The 24,357-nt window shown below is 46.9% G+C and overlaps 1 protein-coding gene across 1 annotated transcript; it reads right to left on the minus strand.

Annotated features, from left to right (window-relative positions):
- Window positions 1-14,024: 14,024 nt before the first annotated feature.
- On the minus strand, window positions 14,025-24,109 carry LMO4 (LIM domain only 4). Its single transcript, XM_086462828.1, has 4 exons — window positions 24,094-24,109; window positions 21,477-21,715; window positions 14,598-14,694; window positions 14,025-14,225 (listed from the first exon to the last, which is right to left on the minus strand). The coding sequence occupies exons 2-4, from the start codon at window positions 21,710-21,712 to the stop codon at window positions 14,025-14,027; spliced, it is 534 nt and encodes a 177-aa protein (XP_086318954.1). The 5' UTR covers window positions 21,713-21,715; window positions 24,094-24,109.
- Between the last annotated feature and the right edge of the window lie 248 nt (window positions 24,110-24,357).

Raw genomic sequence — 24,357 nt, forward strand, 5'->3', positions numbered from 1 at the left:
TGACAAAGTGTGTCTTTTTCCTTCTCCACAGCTCCTCCAGCAATCAGTGGAACTATTAATTAACCTGAGGGCAGTCCCCAGCCCGCTGCGAGCACGGCAGGGTCCGAGCAAGGGCCAGGGGATGAGCTGGTCGAAGGCCGATGAAGATTTGGACTTGCATTCCAGAAGAGATGTCCACGAAGGGACGCGCTTCCCCCTAAGGAGCTATCAGGTCACGCTGACACCGCTGCCTTCTAGCACGGATGTTTCTCAGGCTGTATCCGTCATCCTGTGACACAGCTCTTCTTCTCAACACGGGGCTGAGGTTCGTACGGAAATACCGTCTGTCTGTCCGTGTTCCTGCCTGTGGTGGGTACTCATTCTCACGTGAACTACAGACCACCGATGATCCCGTACCGCTGGTGAGCAGTCACAGCACACCAGTTTGGACAACCATGCGTTCTCCCCGAGCCCTGTTGTGCTGTGCAGTAATTAAAAAGTCATGAGTCCTATTTAAATATAGGGCATTCTGTCCTAAACCCCGGAGTGCCTGTGGGTGTGAGCAAGCTCACTCTCCGAGGACGTTCCCTGGTCCGTGTACATGCACCAGCTTCATCAAAAGCGTGTAGGAAGTGCCAGATCCAGATACATGAATTCCAGTGGTTTTGTTTTTTCTTTCAATACATCACTGATCAGTCCAGGGATGGCAAAAATTAATAGTAATGAGCTAATTACTATAGCAGCTGCCTACAAAGAGGGGTCCTGTAGGCAGACTCCTTCTGCCCATTTGCCTGCTGGTCTAGAAATTATGAAACAAAACTTTTTCTCCCTTTATGAGCATCTATCAGCGTCACCTTTATATGGCCCACAGCGCCAACACTGCCTGGCTTTTAAGTTCTCCCAATCCAGCCAGAACCTCCCCTAGCACATTATAACACGTTTTACTGGCCGGCGCAGGGCAGAACCGAGGCGGCTGCCCCCAGCAGCCTCTGCGCAGCGAGGACGGGCGCGCCAGCTGCGCGCCTCCCGACGGCTGCAGCCCCTTCCCAACTGCCAGCCCTTTGAAAAGCCGGCCTGGTTTTCTCTGATTGATTCCCTTTTTAATGAACTGGGGAAGCCTGTGAACTTAAACCCTGGCACCTCCGCCTCCCTCCCTTCCCAGCCATCCCTCCAGCAACGGGCTGATTATATTTCAAGTTATTATGGGATTAATACAGCTGCCCCCGGTGCCTCTTTCCCCTGAACTTCATCAATAAAAGTTGAGTACTACTCTTACTCCAGCTAGTTGAGTTTCTCCCTGAATCTCTCCGCGTAACCTGTGACGTGTCGGCAAGGCTGTATCATGTCAGCCCTCCAAAGCTGCCAACGCTGCTAGCGTTTAAAACCTACTTGTGTCACGGCCTTGCATAAGCTTTGTGTATTTAAGAGGACATCTTGAGCTTTGCTATGCACTGCATCAGCTCTCTTAAGTGGGTAGCACATACTTAGCACTGTTGAAAATAATGAAATAAGATAATCCACCAAAAAAAAAATTAAATAGATTGTGCCAGTGTCATCTTTCTCCGAATTCACAGTAGAGCTATAAAAAAACCCCACTTTACACAGGCGAGTTCAGTAGGAGGAAAAAAGAAGGTGGGGGGGAGCAAAAGACCTGGGCCCAGCACAATCCAGTTTTCCCACGCACAACATTTCTTTATACGGTACAAGCTTTAGGTTTACTTTTTTTTGTTGGCATTACAGGGTGTTTTTTTTTTCGCCCAGAAGAATCCTATTTTCTAAAAACATCATTAAAAATGTAATTAACTGGCTTATTCTTTGGAAAGTCTGCAATTGTTTACAAAAGAATTGCCACACAAGCTGCCACCTTCGCCTGTGTTGAAGTGGGAAGTTATGCTCTTGTTTACAACTGCGCATCAATTCCACAATATATTTAGTTTTGGTACAAGTTACATATAAAATTCTTACTGAGCTTAATGTTGCAGCAAATAACACATATAGTAAGTGAGTAGGATTTATCACTGGCTGTAATGTCATAGCACATACTCTGAATATACACGGTGAATGATATATACACATGCACATGCAAACAAAATGGAGATATATTTAGTTTAAGAAGTGATGAATTGTGTTTGCTTTCATTATTTGCGTTTTTGTGTGTAGGAGAACGGAGATCGAGCACATCCACGAGAAGGGTGGCTGGTTGGGATCGCGTCCGTGAAGCACCACGCTCACCCACGAGCAGGTTAGAGAAGAGCCAGCACTTTGCTGCAACCCACGGCACAAGAGGAGGGGTCCCTCAGGAGGGAGGGACCCAGTGTGGTTGGTGGGACACAGGCAAATCCCATGGAGTGCCAAGATGCTCCCAGAAAGCACAAAACATCTATATCTGGCTAAAATGTCTCCCCCAAGATGTTTTATTCAAACTTCTTTCTGAAAGAAGGAAGTGGCAGTTTTCCCCTTTAAATAGTTTTTTTTCTTTTCCTTTTTGGTCTCTCTCATAAACGCAGAGGCCAGAAGGCTATGCTTAAATAATTCATCTACAAATTTGCAATATCTTTTTGAACTATAGCAATTAAATGGAAAATAGAAAAATCAGCTCAGCATCCTGTTTGGATGTAATTAAAGGTATAATCTGTTCCATTTGAATACTTCAGTGCTTACCCTTCTTAAAACAACAAATAAGAATAGTAGCTCATTTGCAGTATGGTTTTTTTTTCAAGCCAGCTAAAAAGACTAACTGACGAAGCAAGAATAATAATTTTTAAATGTGGCGTAAGCACAAAAATACCAACTACAGCGTTCGAACGATTGCTGCAGATCCCAAGTCTGACGAGAGTTCAGTAACAAGGGGTATGAGCTTTGTGGCAAAACACTGAAGTCTTCCCCTATTTGGTATCAGCTGATATAATCACCTATCAGCTACATCAGTGGAATGAGTATCAGAGGGTATCCAAAAATACGTAAGAAGGGGGATGCCTATCAGCTCAGTCTTTTAGGGGCTGTTTGATCTTAAGGGTTTTTTTTCTAAGAACAAAAGACAAATGCCGTGTTGTTCATTGCCCCTTTGTTTTCTATAAGCAGCTGATGATTTTACAGCGCAATAAAATCAGCCTATTAGGGGCTGGCTTATGAGTTTTAGCCAGATTTTTTTTCCTCCTACTGGACATTTCTCCACTGCTCAAAGAAATTGAAGTCAGGTGTAAAGTTAATATCTGCCTTGTTCATTTATTCTTCTGTAAGCAATCAAGATTTCCCCAAATCACAGGGCAATCTCTTGCCTTTCGAGAATTAATATAGGCCCTGTTCTCTCAATTTAGTTTAACAAAACAACTGGCATAAGTTCAATGGAACCCATGATTATTCTGAGAGGTTATGGCGAACCACAGGAGTTGTTAGCGAAAAGCTTGCGTGTAAGATCCCCTAAGAGGAAAAGTGTATGGATATTTCAAAATGTAATTAACAGCGTATTCCAACAACGCCAGAAAGAACCATCGCGGGTTCAGCTGCAGAGGAACCTGGCTGCACACGGAGAGCTTTGGCCTGCCGACAGCCACCGCTCCCTCGAGAGCAAAGGACACGACGAGCACCAGAGGGGACCACCCGCCACCCGGAAAGGCACCGGGGCAGACTCTGTCTGCAGGGGCTCCTGTCATGCTGCCGACCTCACTGCGCCCGGCAGCACGGCTCCCTCCCTCATGGGCATGTTCACCGGGTCCAGGACCCAACCAGAAGGAATAACTCCTTTCAAAATGTCCATTTTCGCTCCAATGGAGCTCTCAAAAAAAAAATTTCTTTGGGGCAAGAATGTCTCAGGCTTAGGTTTGGGCTTAATGCTACAGTTTGTAGGACTATTTCAACAAAATTGTTGAGGGTTTTTTTTTTTTTGGTTTGGTTTGGGTTTTTGAAAGTTAAATACGTAGCAATGAATTAAAAAACAAATCCTAAAAAGCCAAATAGATCTTTTTAAACACTTTTAATCATTAAAAAAAAAAAAAAAAAAAAAAAGGATTTTCAAGCTATTTGTAAGCTGAGGTGAACATCTAATATAGCAGGGGACAGATTTAAACAGAGAGAATTAATACAAAAAAATGTAAGAGTGATATTGCACATAGGCACAAAATGCCACAATGGTCTACGAGGCCTGTACTAGACCGGTGAATCCGAGAGGAGTTAAGCTCAGATTTTTTCCAAAGTTACTCCACATCTATTAAAATTTCCAGCCTTCCTGGGTGCGCATGCTCTGCTGTTCGAAAGCCCAGGCACTTTTCAGGCCTGGTCCTTCAGAGGCTCGAGCCCCTCCATGTTGTTCCTCAAGCATCACCCTGGTGCAGGAACGGCTCTGGGCTTTATTCTGCCCTGGCTGCTCACGCCCTTCCAGCCACTAAAACGCTCCAATTTATTACTTTTAATACTGAGAGGCCTCACTGAAGAAAAACGAAACAAAATCTCCAGCCCTTGTGGTCCAGGCCCTCGCTTGCCCGTCAGCGGACAAGCCGGAGGCGAGCAGGGCAAAAAAGCCCCAGGAGCCACCAGGCAGGACCACTTACGTCCCCAGCCACGTCTGCGCTCCCGCTGGCTGCCCCTCGAGCTGGATCGCCTCCCGTGCGCCAAGAACATTTCTGTGACCGTAACGCTAGAACTGCTGGTAAAAGAACGGCAACGACAGAACCCGACTTGTTAAAAAATACCCACAGAAGACGGGAAAAAAATAAAACTCAACACAGACGCGCCTGTCTCCAGTGAACAGGACCTTTTCTCAGGCTTTGGCCTCAGCCATGACCAGTCTACTGCGGGGGAATGAATTACTGGCTGTCAGCTGGGCCATTTTCCCTGAGGTTTGAGCATTTCACCGGGGGTGAAGGGCCCGCGCACGCTCGGCCGCACGCAGGCGCTTGCCTCGCCCCATGACCGCAGCAGTTCGCTCGGCAGCACTGGTCTGCCCCGATGGGTCACACCTCAGGGCTAGGGCTGAAGCCCTTTCACTTCCAACACACCCCCCCCCCCAAGGAACATCTCTGAGAGACAGGAACCTGTTTCTAAATGAAGCAACGCTTATCTCATGCATGCCGCAGGTGTGATGTCATCGCCCCTGGCGAAGGAACGAGGATGTCTACAGCCTCCGCTGTGCAAAAATGCAGGAACTGAAGTTAACATCTCTCCGACTTTGTTAAAATATGGTGATAATTAAGAAATATAATTACCACTACAAAGTCAATTCCTCTTTGAGTTCTTACAAACAAGTTTTTAATTTGCACCAAAAATTTACATTTCAGATTTCAAGTCAACCGCGACCGGCTAGAAGCTTGGCAGGGGACTGGAGGCGGCGGCTGGCGGGTTCTGCCAGGCTTGGGGGCAGGAGCACTGTGGCTTCCCGGGAACGTCACAGTCGCCCGAACAGTCGCCAGCACCCCCCCCGGGGTGCGCACAGGTAAGCCCATCTAAGCCCATCGCGTGGCTTTAAACTGGCTCAGCTGTTGTACAAGGGTGACGGTAACAGCTGCGTCAGAGAAACTTCTGCTTTTTATTAAAAACACCCAACCCAGCGCCAACTTATAAGGTAATTGATTGCTTTCTTCTAGTCTTTCTTTTATTAGTTGTGATTAAGGAGCTAGGGTAGCCCTGTTTACACAGCCCTAATGAGTCAGGACCCACAACGTGCGGTCTGTCCGCACCAGGATCAATCCAAACCTGAAAACATCCCATGCAGGACGCGTGCACAGCCCCGAACCTGAAAACGTCCCCTGCAGGACGCGTGCACGGCCCCGCTTCCACCTGAACAGAAAGCAGTAATAACAGCAGGCCCTGCGAGTTGCAAGTTCGACTTACGGAGCTGAGCCCCGGCCTGTCGCTGCTCTCAGCATGTTCGCGCTGGGATCAGCGGTGCTTCGCGGAGGACTCGGCCTTCCCGCTCGACAAGGGACAGAGGTGAGCGTGTCACACTGCCCTGCTACTCGCAGCTCAGGCTGCAGCCATAAATCGAGCGCTCCTCGCTGTTTAACATGCCGCCGTAGCACTGCCAATCTAAAATGGCTGATCAGTAATACTTTAATTGCAGTTTCATAGAAACAAATTGCTATTTAATTGCACTAAGCTCTTCTGCGGCTTAGCTGGACTGACAATAGGCACACACCTGGTGCGAGCGGTAAGGAGCAGCGGCACGGGTTAGCTGGTACTTCATGGTCAGGAGGCGCAGGCGCTGAAATCAGACCCGGAACACGTAATGTCACACTGAAGAAATAAAATACTTAAAAATGTTCCGATCGCGTTTTTATTTGTTATTTTAATAGAGCTGTTCAGAACGTCGATCCTTGCAAAAAGCCTCACGCTTAACTACCAGCCAAAGAATTTGATAAAAAATTTAAATTAAAGCGATCCTTTGAAATGCTTGACAGTACTCAATAGCAAGTCGTACTATGCCAGTGTGTGATTTATTTTATTTTATTTTTTTTAGTATTTACCCTAAAATTAGGTGATGCAAATTTTATCAGTGTTAACTAACAGGGAAAAAAAGGATGCAACCTCAGTGCGGTTAACATTCTAAAGATGTGACTTAATTTCATAGGCTTCATTTTGGTAAGACATTCTCATTTCGTATTTCATAAGATACCGCATAACCTGTTAAAATATTTAAAGATAAATCATGTAGGACTGAAAAGACAGTATCTTGTTGCAAGCAGAATTTGGTTCGGAAAGGCTTAATGTCCCACTGCCTGCCAGGATGCGTAAATCTCACAACTAGACAGCTGGATAGGTAAAAACATTAAACCCATTTAGAGGGCAATCTTTTTACAAAATTGTTTCATTAATAAGAGTGACAATTTATATGATTGAGACGTTTAGATGCCGTATAGACAGAGCATTTTATCCAGGTTCACGAGGATGATTTCAGATTAGTAATATTTCCTTTGATTTTTTTTTTTTTAACGGCATTCATTTTTGAAAGTGAGGGAAGCTCTTACTGAGTGATTATTTGTGTGACTTTTCAGCAGCACTAAATGCAGGGGGTGTATTTCAGCCTCAGCGTAGCAAATGCGTGTGATAAAAGGTGAACAAGTACATGTTTTTCCTCACGGACCTCCTAAAAAGAAGTGATTTTTCCACGTAAGGACAAAGCTAAGTGTTTCCAGCAGCCTTCTGTCCACACCGACTGTCCCCATTAGAGCCCGTTTTATTGTCTGAAATGCCTCTGGTTTCAAGAAAGTGATTCACCTAAAGCAAGACTACTACTTAAATATGTTCTATTGTATATTCATAGCTCCATTAGTCCTCCTCCAATTTAGCACATCAAAGCAAAGGCTTCATCACTTGCATGTGGATTATGCTAACATGAGTGACATTTGTAATCTTATAGGTCTGCAACTTAAGAAATGCTTTTAAAGTAAGCTATTAAATAGGTAGCTGTGCTTTACAAACGAGTCATATAATAGTTTATTTAAAGCCGTTAATGAACTTCAACCTCTACATCACTAAATGCTATACTACATTACTTACCAGAAGTTATTAGCTATCTTCTTAGCACGTCTAGGTTATATTGGACAACCGAAAATCTGCACATGTGAGATTTAAACACTGTACCTTGAGTGCTTATACTGAAAGAGCATAAAAAGATGTCTACAGCCTCACTAATACTTGAATTCTATAGTCATAAGACTTCAAGTGCCTTTTCAAAGGTACTGAAGCAGCACCATTTGCAGGACTCTACCTAAGGACTTTAATGCCAGGTCAAAAAGCTTAGAAATTTGTTTTAAAAATATGCAAGAAGCGCATTTAATTAAAAAAGTCACACATAGCTTCAGCCATCGGATCGCTTCACGTTACGCAAGCATCCTTTGGTCTGGACTGTCCGAGACTGTACGTACAACACTTGCTTTTCGCTGCCACAGGCCTATTTTTCCTCAAGCACTGGAGTGTTAAAAGAAGAAATTTCAGCAGCCCACCCAGATACTAGAGGTCAAGAGGTAGAATCCGAACAACAAGAACAACAACAACAGAATCTGCTGTTGCTTGTTTAGACAGACAAATCTACAAATCAGCTTTTTGTGCATCGGCATCACGACAGAATGAAGCCCAGCTCGCGCCGTACCCAAGCGCGCTGACCAGCGAGCACCTTCTCAGGAGCAGAACTCGGAAACAAAACAGACTCGTGTTGTTATTTCAAACGGTCTCCCACAAAAGTAGCTGCGATGCTGAGTTGTTATGACCCGCGGCAGAGGCAGGCCCCAGGTGCTGGCAGGTGCCTGACTGAAGGCACTCGTGGCGCAGCCATAGACTCACGCTCCCATTCTGGCTACAAACACGAAAAGTCACATTTTTCTCAAAATTTTTCTGTGCGGCTCTACCACCGAGCAGCTGATGGGGGGGGGGAAAAAAACCCCAACCCTTGATGAACTTGCCCCTCTCCTGCCCCTTTCTAAGCTTTGAGGAGGCTTCGGCGCTTTGGCGGGGCGGGGTGGGTTTTGATCGGTTGGTTTCAGCGACCCGGTCGTATCTGAGATGAGTCGGCTCTCGGGAAAGCCCGGGAAACGCGTTTGTCTTTCCTGAAGCCTGGCGATGCCGGGAAGCCTCTGGCCGCAGCGAACACGACCCGATGCCGTTCAGGCCAGACCGGCCGCGGTAGGCCTTGCTCTGACGACTGGATTCTAGCGCCCAGCACGAGGTACAGACCTTTCCTGGGGCTTTTGTTTCACCGCGCGGTGAAAGGCTCGTGCCTGCACGCTCGGGGACACGCGCACCCTCGGCTCAGGCGGTTCTGCGGGGAGGAGCTGGGCGGCAGAGCCCACGCACACCGTAACTCCCTGCGCTGGGAACGACAACGTCCTTCCTGCTACCAGCAGGAACGATCCCGAGGAGAGATAAAGGCCGTTTTGAAGCAGAGCTCCGTGTCCTCGCCAGAAGTAACGCGGTGAAGTGGTTTAACAGATCCTTTACTGGCGTAAGGCAAAAAGACCCTGACCGGAGCAAAAAGCGACTTTTCAAGGTAACTGACAGTTCAGGCAGTGACTATGTAAGGTAGAGGTTCAGAACGATGTTTTGAGTGCGGGGTTCTTTAGGGGGGGGGGGAAAAAAGAAAAAAGCAAAGCGTCTAAAACCCATACTCGATTCAGTGTTGTTTTACCTTTTTATTATTTAAATACACCATACTAGAGCAAATGTCTCTGAAAATATCACAAATAAAAGATTTTTCTTCATTCAGCAAATTAGAAGTAGGTGAAAATTTCTACACAGTAGCTGCTATGAGCCGGACTTTTTTTTTTTTTTCCTTTTTTTTTTTTCTTTTTTTGCCATGGGAAGTAGCAACATTAGGACAAAAAACACTTACATGCATACATACATTGTATTTTACAGAGATACAATAAAAGTGTTTGTGATAGAATATCACAAAAGCCACATCTTTATCTCATGTTCAGTTTGATTGAAACACATTTCCTTACAACACTTAAATATACAAAGAGCAAATAGAATGTTGTTAAGGTAAAACACAGGGTACAAACTGGCCAGTGCCCTGCTAATTGTTAATGAGGGTAGAAAGCAGATTTCAATGCTTCTTTTAATTAGCTTCATTAGTCATCTTCCCAACCCGCCCCCCCCCCCCCCCCCCCCCGCCCCCCCAAGATGTCCTCCGGTGGATCTTTTTTCATTTTCTCTACAGTCTCCCATTAGCCCAGGTTCATGGAGTCCTTAATGTTCATATTCAGTCATTTTAATACACCAATAAATGTGGGAAGGGCAATCAAGAATAAAGAAGGTGCAATGGCATGGAGCTGGCATTGATGCTAGCTACAAAGGTGACTTGTCTACTTGGAGACATGGGATCCATCTGTGATGAACAAAATTTGAGATGAAGGCACGCATTCTGCATTACTCTGACCTTTTAGCAGACCTGTAAGAAATAAAAATGGGTATCTTAGCTAGAGTGCTAAATTGGAGAGAGGAAACTACAACATGACTGCTTTTGTCTTTCTCCTTACTCACTAATCTCTTTTTTATTAGATTACTTTCCAACTGTGACTCGAGCAAGGCTTTCTACACTACCCAGTCACCCTGCTAACGTTTCAACCTCAAATAGCAAAAAGCAAACCTTTTCCACAGTTTCACCACTAAAAAGAGCAGACAGGGAAACAAAACAAAACCAAACGAAAGAGACGACAACAACGAAGCGGTGACTTGCTGGTAACAACTCGTACAGTGAATGTGGCGGCTCTGCTGGGCCCCTCTGCGAGGGAAGGAGCGTTACGCCGTGCCTTTGAAGAAGCTGGCAACACGATCGTGTAATTGGAAGAAATAGTGTGTAACGCAAATCAGAAGTACGGCCAATATCCTCCCAAGGCAACTTTGGTTAATATGCTGCATTGCACAAGAGCTAAATATAGATATTTCAGGGGACACACACACACACACACACACACACACCCCCATTTAAAATTCCTCATCTGGTGTGTTAGTTAATGTTACATAAACATTTTAATATACGAAGTCAAACATGTGCTTTCACACTGGTGTTAATGAATTGTGATAATTAAAAGTGTCTAACTCAATAAAAATCTAAACTTTCACGGACAGAATAGAAATGATCATCCATACTCTTCACATACAATCTGTTTGCAATTACCAAAATTAAATAATATATATTAGATTTTTATGGCTTTTAAACGACATTTCGCGCTTCCCAGGAAGTTCTTTTTTTCACCCTTTCTCCAAGTTACTAAAAGCCTGAGGTCTATTAGTAACTGCAACCCCCCACTTTCAAGCTAATTAAAGTAGTAGAGGCTTGGAGGTTTAATTCCCCAGAGCTGAAGCTCAGTATGAGAAAGGTAATTTGTCTGTCCAGAACAAAGATTAGGGAGCAGCCAGCAAGCATATTTAATAAATGAGCATCAAATATCTTCTACTATGGACACAGACAACACCAATTATGTAACTACAAGGGAATTGCTGAGTGATATGTAAACTAGAAGATTTTTAAGATCTTCTCTGAGACACGTAATCTAGCTCATACTCTATTTAACAGTACAGAAGCTTGCTACGAACATTGCCAACCGGGGGGGGAAAATCGACGCTTCCAGCAGGCGGTAACGCTGCTGCCAGCAGGACACCCGGCAGGAGTACTCCCACTCCCCAAAACCGCACGGGGACTCCTTGCCCATACAGCCCCTTCCAATGGAAGGGCACACGGGACACCACAAACTGAGAGCCTGCGTTCTGCAGCGAGCGGTAGGAGTCCAGAGAAAATGTTTTGGGGTTTGGGTTTTTTTTCCCCCAGCTACGTAGCCAGGGATGGGAGGTTACGCCCGACACGTGAGAACGGCCTCCGGGAGGCAAAAGGCAGGAACAGGCAGCGTCGCTGCGTTTGCCTCCTTCAAACGAAAAGCGAGTTTTTAAGCAAACTCGGGCCGTGCCGCCCTTTCCGCCCGCGCCCTTCACCCCCAGGCAGCGACCTGTGAACTGCTCAGGCGACAGGGAGCTCGGCACCGTCACGTGCGCAGCAACAACGCGTCTCAATGGCGGGAGCAGGTCTCAATCTCGCCAGTTGAATAAAAAACCCCTCCGAATGTTCTGCTGTGTCTATAACCTCTAGTCGTAGACCTAAACCTAAACCTGGAGACTGACCGATCTTTGATGTTTAGCAAAAAGTACCTGTTACAGCCAACTCCATCCTAGCGGAAGAACATTTTTCACGACTGGCCCTAAACCACGCCGCTTTCTGGAAAACATCTCCGATGCAAACATCTTCCGACTTGTAAAAAGCCAACATACAAAACCACGACTCTGTTGGCACCTGCCCCCCGTAGCTTCCAAAACTCCAGAAAACTGACAAATCTGGGAATTATCAACTTGTCTCCTGGACTGTACTTCGGTTTTCTGGGGCCCAGGTGCTCCGCAATGCCCCTCCGAATAAGGACTCACCCCATTTGCTAGAGAGATGATACTATGAAGGAAGAATATCCCAGATGATCCGCTCTCCCCCCCCCCCCCAGCACCTCGTCATCTGCCTCATCCCTGACCGTGGCGCCGCCGTTAACAGTCGGTGACAGGAACTAATAAAAACCGGTTCTCGCCGTTTCCTCTGCATTTCGCTTCCACCGGGCGCCTGCAGCCCTGAGCTCTGCCAGCCCGGTCCGATCGCACTTCTCTTTTCCATGTTCTGTGTTCCTCGCCATGTCTACCGCTTTTATTGCAACTCAATCATTTTTATGTTTTGCGAAGGCGTAGTAAGAAACTGATAAAACTAAATGACAATTTAGACACCTATTTGAAGTGACATTAAACTTTACACTCGTAGAAGGCAAGTGGATAAACCGCTCGCTCGGAATGGTAAACCTCTCGCTGCGGTGTATGAAGACGAATGGTTTTACCTATATTTTGCAACGGGGATACCTACAGGTACTCGTTTAACAGATTCACTGCTAGCCGGCCCGTATCGCAGGTTTGTTTCATTAAAATTCACAACAGTACAAATCTATGAATCTTTAACTGTATTTGTCCTGCCTTCAGAAGAGGCTGCACATTCTCCTCCAGCCTTAATTATCTTTGTTCTGCCCAACTATGTAGGACTTTTGTACTCGACTCTCTCATCACCTCGATTGACAAATTAAGTAAATAAAAAAGGTCCGTGTTTTGTTTTGATGTAATTACACTCGCTGCCTAAGAGCTGAAAGAATACTTAAAATTAATCAGTAAATTTATGCACAAGGGAAAAAAAAAAAGCAAACACCGATATTGAAATGTAGCAACAAAAAAAAAAAAAAAAAAAAAACACCAAGCCAAACCCCAGGGGAATTAAAAACCAGTTTGTGTTTTCTCGGACATATTTCTCCGCTAACTAAAAGCACTAAAAATATTCTGTACATTACAGACTAGATCAGCCCAGCGTTTGCCCCAGATTTTTTTAATCTTCCAAATTCCTATTTGCAGATAAATGTTATTTTTTGTGATCCTTACAGACATTAATGAAGTTCCTATTGTAAATCTATAAAGAATTACCAACTGAAGTGTGCACTTTTTGTTTCATTGCAATAACTCAGTGCTGTGTGATTGCCTGGGTTAATGATGAAAAAGTCAAATATACTATCAGAGCTGATGGAAAAATCTATCACCAATCTGAAATTAAAATTCATCTGTGGTCAATAAGATTTAATATCCATGCAAGTGGCGCTGTAAAGAGTAAATGAATCAATGTCATCAATACATAATCAGTATGAAATATGATGTGAATAAAATTATGTGCAAGAGTCATACATTCACTCTTTTCTGGACCAGGGTGGAATGAACAGTCTCTTAACTCAAGGTTGACAGTAATTGTTACAAATTAGGCGCAGCAGTTATCAAAATGCACTCACTTGCATAGCTTTAGGACTTATTAAGGAGATTAAAATAGATCTAAAACTATCTAGCTTCAGAGTTACAGGACAACTGTTGCTCAGGAATTTTCTTCCTCTGCTCTACACGATTTGTAGAGTCATCACTTCCTTACTTAGCTAGAAACCGAGGGCTATCGAGCACAGAGACACACAGCCTCTAGTTGAGCTATTAGTGTTACGGAGCGATAAGAAAACAGCGCTTTGGTTTTTAAATCTGAGTTATGACATACAAAACAGACAAGAAAGTACTTCTGAAAGAGCACCCCAGCATGCTTCCTCAACTCAGCCCTCCGTATTAAAGTGAAACACACTGGTTCAGCTCACGAACCTTCTCTTCACAAGACGTTTATTTCCATATTAAAGGATCTAATTTTCCTCCCGCAGAAACCTGCTCTCTTGTAGCCCTTAATTTCGAGATTATTAAATAAAATACTTCCCTTTGTGAAGAGGTTATCTTAACGCATGCTCTCCCTTTCGCTTCGCACGTAAGGGGTTCAACAGCTGCAGAGAGGCACGTGCCCAAACCAAAATAAACTGACTCACCCTACCTGTCGTGTTTAAAAGGTCAGTGTTTCCTCCCCGTACCCCACGCCTAAGCTATTTCAGGCAAGTTCAGTTACTTAAAGGTCTCCTTGCAGGGGAGGGGACACACACACTTCCACTATTAGAATGAAAAGAAATTGATCTTCATTTAGCGCTAATAAAGCTTATTAGTAATTGTTGAGTATTCACCTTCTGGTCTGGCAGTAGTGGATTACTCTGAAGTGAATTCAAATGGCCATTGATGAGAGCTGTAGGTCTATCATGTTCGCAAAATAAACTGCCGTTGATGTAGTGAAACCGATCTCCGGGGACCAGGCGATTCCGGCAGGTAGAGCATGTAAAACACTGCAAAGGGAAAGAGACAGCGAGTGAAACTACAGCACAAATTAAGTATGCTGCAGGTTGGAAAATTACACTTCAGAGACGGCAAGTACAGTTGAGATATGGAGCTGCCTGGCTTCCAGTGTCTCCAAACGTGGCATTAGTCTTACCTGTTGGGACCACGCGGTACATAACTCAAGCGCAGTTTTACCGACTTCGAGGGAACAAAGCGACGCAGCGAGGGAAGCTTTACCACATACACTCGTATTTCTAGTTGCTGCTTGGCGTTTCGCTCGTAAGCAGATGCAGATTTCATACCGAGGAAGCCCAGCAGTACTAATCAGCTACTAAAAAAAAAACCCAACCCACCCCAAATGCACAGAGAAACCCCCTCACCTTAAGATGATAGACGTTGCCCTGTGCCCTCATGACCAGCTCGCTGGCAGGAATGGACTGTCCACAGGCACTGCAAGCACCGCTGTTTCCAAATAACCTGAAACAGAGGTGATGATCATGAATAATTTAATACACAGGAGGCTCTGAGCACTTTTGCGCATCGCTGCAATGGTTTATTACACACAACTATTTCAGACTTCTGACCCCCGTCCTCCGACTTGCTTACGTGTCATAATACGAAAAAGTGTATTTTTGTGTAACAACCGGTGGCTTCACCCTACCTCGGATGCGGTTACACAGGATTTAATCAGAAATATTGACTTACACCTCCAGAAACACAAACAATTCTGTACTACACACATTTTATCAGATTACTGGGTTCATCATAAAAGAAAAAAAAAAAAAAAAAGATACAATTCATGACTGGAGTTTAAATGCATTGTGTCCTTGAAATTATATGAAGAACTCTTTTGTACTTTAATCATATCTTGAGATATGAGTCATCAAAAGGGTTAAGAGGATTTGATTGTATATCTAAGAAGACATCATGCTCAGTGTATTGAAACTCCAGTAAACCTCCATCAGTGCAGAGTTTCCATTAGAAACTCTCTGCTATCCAGGTTGATATATAATGTGTATGGGTTAACCTTTTCAATCATGGTGCAACACTTTAGATTTGCCTCTGCTCATCTCTTTCATCCTAACCTTCTCTCTCTCTTGATTAATAAATGCTTGCTCCAACTTCCCTCTATCTGCTCCTGAGTCCACAATTTAGATTACTTCATCTCTGCTAGCAACAAACTGAATGAAATTTCGATTTGAGCAGAAAGTAATTTACCGGGATCTGGACCCATTTGTCATCATATCTCTCTGGGTGTTTGCTGTATCACTGCAGTTTCCTATGCAATCAAATGAGACCACAACATCTGCCATTGGGGGGGGCGCGCGCAGCGGGGGGGGAGGGGGGGAAACAGGCAGAAGAGTGGTGAAGAAAAACATATACATAATTCTTCAAATCCATTTAAAGGCACAACGCATCGATTCAGCGTATAATACAATAATGATTATTGAGTTCTACTTTTTACGGGCGGCGTTAGCTGGAATTACAAAACCTTTATTTGCTTTTGCGCGCCCCTCTAATAGACACAAATATTTATAAAGGCGACCACAATCGTTTCCCAGTAAAAAAGGAAACTGAACTAGCTGGCGGGGTCACAGACCCACTTTTCTGCGCGACGTAAAACACAGTAATAGGATTTACAAATTAGCGTATTGGTGTCATAATAAATATTAATATTTGCATCTCCTTCCTGTCCAAATAAAGTCATAAATTCTGTTTGTGTCAACCTAGGAGACGCATTACAACAGAATACCCGTAATCTGAATGATTGCAGTGTGCCTCTGTATAAAAATAATTGCTTTGAATTTTCAGAATCTGAGCTTGCAGAGGAGGCTTGTCATGTTCAAACTACTAATTTGCTGTCGCCACTTTATTGAAAATAGCCTGTAAGTTGTTATTAAATGTATCGACTGAACGACAGAGAGAGTAGTAAAAACTGCCCCTTAAGATGGCTTTTAATAGGAAGCTGAGAAACAAATTTTGCAGCAGCATCGATTTGAAGAGTTCAATCAAAACTCCATTTCAAAACTAATTAGTCTGAGATCCACGACCACATTGACACGTTCTTGCAGAATCACAGCGGTTACAAAGGGAAAGCTGAACGAATACATTGTCAGGACCTCCAGCCAAAGGGGCTCGGCTGTCTGGAAACCAGGGGTCCGTTATTAGGGCATCTTCCGCACCAGGACCCGTTCCGAGCGGTGACGTGACGTACTGAGGTCACTTCCAAAGCTTTATGACACGCGTTTTTCTTCCGCCATCGTTACTAGGAACGCACTTGGCACGTAGCAAAGGTGCCCGGGAAGCACCGCGGGAGGAGGCAACGAGGCATGGCTAGAGCAAAGATCCAAAAACCCAGGGTAAGGGGGTGGCGACGAGGGCACTGCTGGCCAGGGCGGAGGAAGAAAGGCAAGGATGAACAGGCGACGTTACTGGTGCAGGAGAACCCGGACCTGCCGAGCAGTCTCTCGCTAACGCCCCGGACAACTGCGCCACCCAACTGAAAACAAGGCTTTCGGAGCACCCCGCACTACTTGGCCTCATCACGCCTTCGTTCGCTACGCCATTCTGTCCGACTGGAAGCGGTCGTACACCTGGAAAGTCTGTGAATTCTGATAAACGGAGTCAAAACTCATCCAGAGGCTTCGCGCACACCTTCGGTGTTCCCTAAGCATGCTCCCAGAACAATTCTGGTCAGGGAAGTTGCTTCAGCTGAATCTTCTGCTAAAATTCCTAAAAATTACTTTCCCCTGCTTTGTATTGTTTACCAGGAAAATTAAGCTTATTTTTCTCCTTCTCTGCTGTTACGAATAGTTTTGTTCTGTAATACCATTAAGAGGAAAAAGGTTTTATCTTCTAAAAAAAAAAATGTTATTCCCCTGAACCAGTAAAGGAAGTCTTCCACAGTAACTATTCTTTACTGAAAAAGTTGTTTCACGTGGTTTCTGAGAGGCTGGAGAGCTAATTATCTAACCAGGGGGACTGTCCAGGACAGTATTTGATTTAAAAGGCTTGAGGCTTTAGGTGCTCAATTAAGTAGCTATCGGTCTCAGACTGGACTTTAATGGGCTCTTTTCTCTTTAACTGCAGCAATGGGTAGAGATACCCCAGGTCAGGCTAATTAAAGCCAGGGGACTCTTTAATTGTGATGACAGAATTGGTTTCAGTTTCCTCTTTGGGTCCTCAGTCCAAGAAGGTCATTAATATTTCAACATTTGGGCAATGCAATCAATCACAAACATCAAGAGGTTCCCTGTACGGACACGGCAGCTCTTCCACACCGAGCAGCATTTTACTGAGCCACCTTAAATTAACTACTGGGTGGTTCCAGCACAGCATTCCCCGCACCCCCAAACACAGAAACGCTCCTGGGTTTTCTGGTTTGTTGTGGGTTGGTTTTTTTTTGTTTTTTTTTTTCCAGAACTTGTTCACAAAGGCGGGAACGAAAGCAGCAAAGAATCTTTTCAGCCCAGTTTCCCGTCTTGCTGCTCCAAATTCAGTATCAGCAGAAACACACCTCTAGCAACTCACACTAACAAAATAAGGTTCCAGTTGTTTCCAAAATTGTGGAGAGGATTTAAGTGCTCCGATCCCCGCACAACCCGGTGCACATTCGTGCCCCCGAATATACACCCAAGCCCTAGCAAAGAGAAATGCACATCCAGACCTACTGATCCAGAAGCGATTGGTGTTTCTGTACATTCCCTACATTTAGTCTAAATCCTGCACCAGCTGTATTAAATGCAACAAAGAAAAGCAACACAGAAATTATGCCCGGAGCCAAGTCCATTAAAGGTACTTCAGAATAACTAGAGACCAAGCACCTTAAAAGCATCAGAAGCTATTGATACTTAAAAGGGGGGCTGTGCATAATGGCAAGTGCTGCATTAGAGAAGGGGAAGGGAAAGAAGAAAAAAAAAAAAAAAAAAAAAACAGCCAAATTACGCTTGGTTAATTCAGAGTAACAGATCTGCCCCCAAGTGAATTGGAGGCCTTGAATTAATTCTGTTATGACAAATCAAGATAAACGTTCCCCCTAAATTGCATGCGATTTAATTAATTTTTGAGATCCTGGGTTTTTTTTTTTTTTTTTTTCCTAGCTAATAGTTCACATGCTCCTGCGCTGTCATTGTGCTTGAGTGGGCAGACTTCAAAGTGATATTAAATAACCAACTATTAGATTTACCTAGCACGTCCTATTGGAAAAGTGCCATTTAATTACCTAGCCTGTTCAATTAAAGGGACAGCATTCCCTGCATACACCAGCTTGCCGCTGATTACCAGGGAAATGAACTGGCTGTGCCCGGCGGCCCCCTCCCCTCCCCGGCCGGGCTCCGCGTAGCCCCGCGCAGCCCCGCGGAGGGGCCGGGCGGGCGGCGCCCACCCCCGCAGCCCGCGGAGGGGAGGGGCCGCGGGCGCTGCCCCTTTAAGAGGCGCCTGGGCAGCCCTCCCGCTCTCTCTTAGCGGCCAATTTTGTTAATTAAATGTTTTGTTTGCGACGCGGCTCTCATTCATTTCGGACACGTCATTCCGAGCAGATCTAAGCCAGAGACCAGATCTCATTAGATAAAACCTATCAGAACTAAGAGAAAATGGAGGAGACACTAATTAAAGCTTTTAATTGTGCGGATTCGCTGCCACGCTGCTGCTTTATCTGGCATCGGAGGTTGGGAGGGCTGCGCGGCGCTGCGCTCCCTGCGAGCGGAGGGAGGGAGGGAGGGAGGGAGGGAAGGAGGGAGGGAGGGACGGGGGGTCGCCCCCTTCTCCCTTCCCAGCGCCCCGGCCTCCAGCGCAGGGGCTGCGGCAGCGCCGCAGTCGGGCTTTGGGCGGGGGGGGGGGGTGGAGTGGAGAGGGGAGCGCTGCGTTGTCTAACCACCACCACCACCCCCGCCACCCCTCGGAGGGGTGAAGAGCTGATGGACAACCGGCCCCGCGGTCCTGGCCCCCAGGAGTCGAGTCCCTTTCACCTGGCGCCTGCCGGGCCCCTCCTCCTCCTCATTTTGTCAGTCGTGCCCCGCGTCTCGCAGCCCCCCCCCCCCCCCCCCCCCCCCCGGCGGCTCCGGCCTGGGGAAAGGGATGCGCCGCCGCCAAACTCCTACAGAAAATTAAGGAGGGGGGGGGGGGGGCCGGGAAGGATGGCAGAGGGGAACCGGGGAGATTCGCTGCCAAAACGGGTGGCAGCGGCTCCGCCAGGCGAGGGAGAGGCGAGGGCCGGAGCCAGGCGGGCGCCTGGGAGTCCATGGCCAGCGGGAAGGGTCCGGGTCAGCTCGGCCGCGGCGGGGCCAGCCCGCCCTGCCCCACCTCGGGCCTGACGGTGTCCAGTTCAAGTTTCAGCAGGCATCTGCCGGAGTTATTTTTGCAAGTCAAATTACACAGATCTAAAGAGAAGTCAGGCGGTGGAACAAGGAGATCAATTCAAAACCCTCATCTGATAAAAGCGTCCTATTCATAATCGCCTACATTAAAATAAACGAGTATTAATTTTTGGCAACACAAAACCAGAGGGCTGCGATAAGCTTGCCTGAACTTGCCTCTGGGACACAGTGGACGCATCTTCTCTTTTTAATTAGTAGTAATCAGACATGAGGGTTTGTTTGATGGTGCTGGTCGAGTGATGAATCTGTACTACTCAGTGCATCTCAACAGTAGTGTCAATTTTTCCACTTCAAACGAGGCTCCTTCCCGAACACCGTTCTGCTCTATTTAATTACAATTCTGCCAGGCTTGGGCTTGTTGCTCAGGATGATGACCGAAAAGCACCATTAACCCCCCCGCCATTTACTGATTTTCTACCATTTCTCCCTAAAAATAATACCCCCAAAACTAGGGGAGTTAAGGCTCCGACTCCTCAGGGACAGTGCGGGCTGCGCTTCACCCCCTCCGCTGACCGGGTATCCCGACAGGGGCTGCGCTACCAGAGCGACCAAGCCCTTACTCCGTCCTTGCAGACGAAGGAGGTCTCCAAGCACATGCACACGCCCGGTACAGCCCTGATCTGCTCAAATACAAGTCGAGTTTTACAACGTAAGCAAACTTGTAACATTTGGTGGCTGATGTTTTTCCTCAGAAAGGAAGAAAAAAAGTGGAACTTTTTGGCCATCAGGAAGAAGGAAAAACCTGGGTTAACTCTTGACATTTACTGCAAACGAGAAGCCAGAAGCGTTTAAACAAAACACAATTTGTTTTAACTAAGCATTTCTGTTATGCCAGGAAGGTATGGGGCTTTTTTGTTGTTTTTTTTAATTACTGAATGTGGAAACAGAACACCTCCTTGAAGCATTCATGTGCATCAGTCTATCAAACCATTTACTCAAATTAAATGTGTAATCCTTCAAAATGCCTCCTTTTAAATTAATGAGTTTAAGTAGCTTGAGTTCACCTGAAAAGATCGTACGGGCACCTGACCTCATGAATTCTTTCTATTAATTATATTGGAAACTTGGTGGAAGGGATACTCTGCGTAATCTTACTGTACCCCAACAGATGCGAGATTAACAAGGCTTAGTTCCCCCCAACCCCTATCTGTGGCATTTAAAGCCAACAGCTTGGAAAAAAAAAAAAGATAAGAAATAAAGGGCAGGAGCACATCCCTCCTCCCCCAGCCCCTGCGTTTTCCGCGCCGGGAGTTCAGAAAGATGTCGGTGCAAAGCTCCTCCGTGAGGATGCGAAGACAAACATTCTGCCACTGGTTTGGCTATAAGTGGAACCGCTGGCCCTCCGACTGACGGTTAATCAGCTCTTTCACAAGGAGAACAGAGAATGAGTCATTCTGTTTCCACTCAGAGGAGTTTAAAGGTGCTTATGTAAATATCATAATTAATCAGATACTAAAGGCAGGCATTTCATTATTTAGCACCTCTGCCACAGCCTTATTTAAGCCCTGCGATTTTAACATTTACCGTTCAGATATGCACACTTCTCCTTCGACACTACAACAAAGCAGATTAATTTAGCCTCTCTGATTGCTGTTTATTTTTAGTTAGGACTTGTTTTGTGCTGACAAACCACTTTAAAGTTACAGCCGGCGTTCCGCCCCCCCCCCCCCCCCCCCCCAACTCTCCCCTCACGCTTGGCAGTGGCAACTGCGCCCTGGGCCAGGCGCTAACACCCGCACGAAGGAGCCGTCCTGAGGCAGCCCACCCCCTCCGCCAGAAATAAATGGGGGGCAAATAAAAAATTAAAAAAAAAAAAAAAAGAGGGGGGGGCAAAAAAAAGGGAGGTGGAGGAAGGGGGGAAGCGTTGCCCGTCCGCCGCCTCACCTGATGTAGTCGTTCCTGCAGAGGATCATGCCGCTCTTGGTGTAGCAGGAGGTGCCGATGTCGCCCAGCTGGGCCTGGCAGCAGGAGCACTTGAGGCAGCGGCTGTGCCAGTAGCTGTCCATGGCGTAGAGCAGGAAGCGGTCGGCGATCTTCCCCCCGCAGCCGGCGCACCGCTTCCACGAGAGGGAGCCCGCCGTCACCGGGGGCGGCTGCGCGCTGCCGCCGGGGTTCACCATGGCCTGCGCGGGCAGAGCGGCGGACACGGGTCAGCGGCGGCGGGACCCCGCGCTCCCCGCGCGGAGGAAGGGGGCGCGGGGCAGGGCCGCGGCCGCGCAGCCGGGGGGGGGGGGGGGGGGGGGGGGGGGCAGAGTGAGCGCCCCCCGCCCCCGCTCCCGGGGTTGCGCAGCTGCGGCTCGCAAGTCAGGAACAGTCCCGGGGTTTGTTTTGGTTATGAAAAAGGAGGCGCGGGGGGGGGGGGGGGGGGGAGAACAACAAAAAAGTTGTGAAACTGGTTTTTTCAGTCTAGGAGACTCTGCAGGCTCGGGGCGGGAACGAGGGGCTCCGGACCGGCTGTCCAGACCTCGGGATTTTTTTTTTTTTGAGGGGGTGGGTGTTTGTTGGGGTTTTTTCTATTATTATTTTATTTTGGAGACATAAAAACACTCAGAGAAGACACTCCAGACTGAGGACGCCGGCCTGAATAATGGATCGTTGAACTTTCGGACGCCTGTTAACTTCCTACACAAACATACTCAACTTTTGTCTCGCTAATCTGCCCTTGATCAGCAGTTTAAACGCTAAACCTTTCTTACTCAAAAAAAAAAAAAAAGGGAAAAAAAAAAGTTTACGGACTGCAGGAAAGCGACAGAATAACGCAGCGCACCGCTCGGGCTGGAGCTACTCTGGCCGCCCCCAAAACTGCTACTAAGGGCATTTTTCACTTTCTAATAAATGCCTTACGCAAGCAGGACAACCGAGAGATAATATAGGAATCAATTCATAAAGCTTACTCTAAACCGATTAATTTGTTGCCTTCAATCCAGAGTCCAATAAACTCCCGGTGTTCCTCTAGTCACTTATACTATAAAAAGATCAAGTTATTTACTGCCAATTAAGCAGCATGTTTTGTCTTTGTCCTTTGTAAGCCTTATGTGCTCATGCCGAGGCATCTGGCTATCAGCTCAGGACCTCCAGCCCGGTACCTCCCGAGCGGCGAGGACCAACTTTTCCTGCCACTGGCCCAACTCGGCTGCAGGAGGAGGAGGACTGAGGCCGATTTTAAACACACATTTCCTCAGAAAGAGTACCTGGAGGTATGTCCAGTGACCGCACAATAAACCAGAAGAACTGCACCAATTAAGCTGTAACAAAAACCCCGAGACTTTGGAAAGAAAACCACTCTAAAAGCCATTAGCATTGCATTTATCCGAACGCATCATATACCTTTATGTAAATTGATTTCTGATGCATTTGTTCAAGGAATTGCCTTTTGTTACAGTTTCCAGCTACAGCCTAAATGAATCTGCATTTCCTGCTCCGAGCCTTTAAACCGTCTCCCTACGCTTTAAATCACTTCGGATTTCTTAAAAAGAGGGGAAAAAGGCTCCATGCCACCACCTTAGCCCGTCTTTGTCGAAGGCAAATATATATAAATATAAAACGGGAAACGTTACACTGAGAAAACCATCCAGTAACCCCATTAAGCTAAAGCTCTTAAGGACAAGCAATACCTTAATGCTGATTAAATCTAAAAAGATGAATCAAGAGGACTGACCAGAAAGTGACTCCCTTGATAACTAAGGACGGGCCCTCATCAAGTTTCATTTAGAGTTGGGGGGGAAAAAAAGCTTTTAACTTAAATAGGCTTACTCTAGTAATTACACAGCCAAGCAATTTAGGTCCTGGGATAGGAGTCGGTGAAATAGAAAGCAGAGCTGGAAGCTAGAGGCAAAATACCGCCCCCCCCCCCCCCCCCCCCTTTTTAACAGCGTCTCTGGTGTTTTTTTAATGGAGACCAAGGGAGGGACAAGCGGAGAGCTGGCAATTTGTAGTACAAAAATGGATGCTTAATTCATCTCTTGGTTTTAATTAGGTGATTCACCGGATTTCTCCTGGATTGAAACAAAAGACCGTGCGGGGGGCAGGAAGGGAATTGGAGAGGGGAGAAATAGAGAGCTCACTTTGATCTTTTCTGCCACTGTTTCAAAATAGTGTTTACTACGGGGGAAGCGGGTGCCCCAGCCCACCCCCAACACCACCACACACACCACAACCACCACCACCACCCCCCCCGCCGCCCCGGTCCCCGTCCCCTCCATTCACAGCCGAGGCAGGCAGAGCCCTTTCCCGGCGGCAGCTGGAAAGGAGGGGAGGGGGGAAGGAAAGGAAAGCAAAGCAAAGCCGCTCCGAACGGCGGCCGCCGCCAGGCTTTGTAGGCGGGGGCCGCGACAATGCCCAGGGCCCGTGTAGCCCCCCCCCCCCCCCCCCCCCCCCCGGCGCCCCGCTCCGCTCCCCTCCGCCGCGGCGGGCAGCGCGGGACGGCGGCGGGGCAGGGGGGCGCCGGGCACCGCGCACACGTCCGCTGGGAAAAGAAGGGGTAATTGGCGGCACTTCTTACCTGCTTCCCCTCTATATTGCAAAAGGCCGGGGAGCAACGTCGCTCGGGGTGCCTGAGGAGGTCTCCTTGCAAAGAAACAAACACAGCGCTCGCCCTTCTCTCTGGCTTTCGGGAGCGCTGGAGGGAGCCCCCCGCCCGGTAAGGGGCAGCCCAGGCTGGAAAAATATAGATATTTCTATGAGAGGCGTCTGCCTGGGTCCTTCCTCCAGCTCCCGCTTCCCGGGAGGGGAGCTGCAGAGCTCGGTCCCTGCCGCGGAGCCGCAC

The sequence above is a fragment of the Leptosomus discolor genome, chromosome 3, assembly GCF_034619465.1.
Source record: "Leptosomus discolor isolate bLepDis1 chromosome 3, bLepDis1.hap2, whole genome shotgun sequence".
Classification (NCBI taxonomy): domain Eukaryota; kingdom Metazoa; phylum Chordata; class Aves; order Leptosomiformes; family Leptosomidae; genus Leptosomus; species Leptosomus discolor.

What these genes read in the sequence shown, in the direction of transcription:
- LMO4 (XM_086462828.1), bottom strand. Translation starts at nt 21,712, where the DNA reads ATGGTGAACCCCGGCGGCAGCGCGCAGCCGCCCCCGGTGACGGCGGGC. An exon ending in TGCAGGAACGACTACATCAG is followed by an intron (nt 14,695 to 21,476) that starts GTGAGGCGGCGG and finishes CCTCTGTTTCAG; the next exon opens with GTTATTTGGAAACAGCGGTG. An exon ending in GCAACGTCTATCATCTTAAG is followed by an intron (nt 14,226 to 14,597) that starts GTGAGGGGGTTT and finishes TTCCCTTTGCAG; the next exon opens with TGTTTTACATGCTCTACCTG.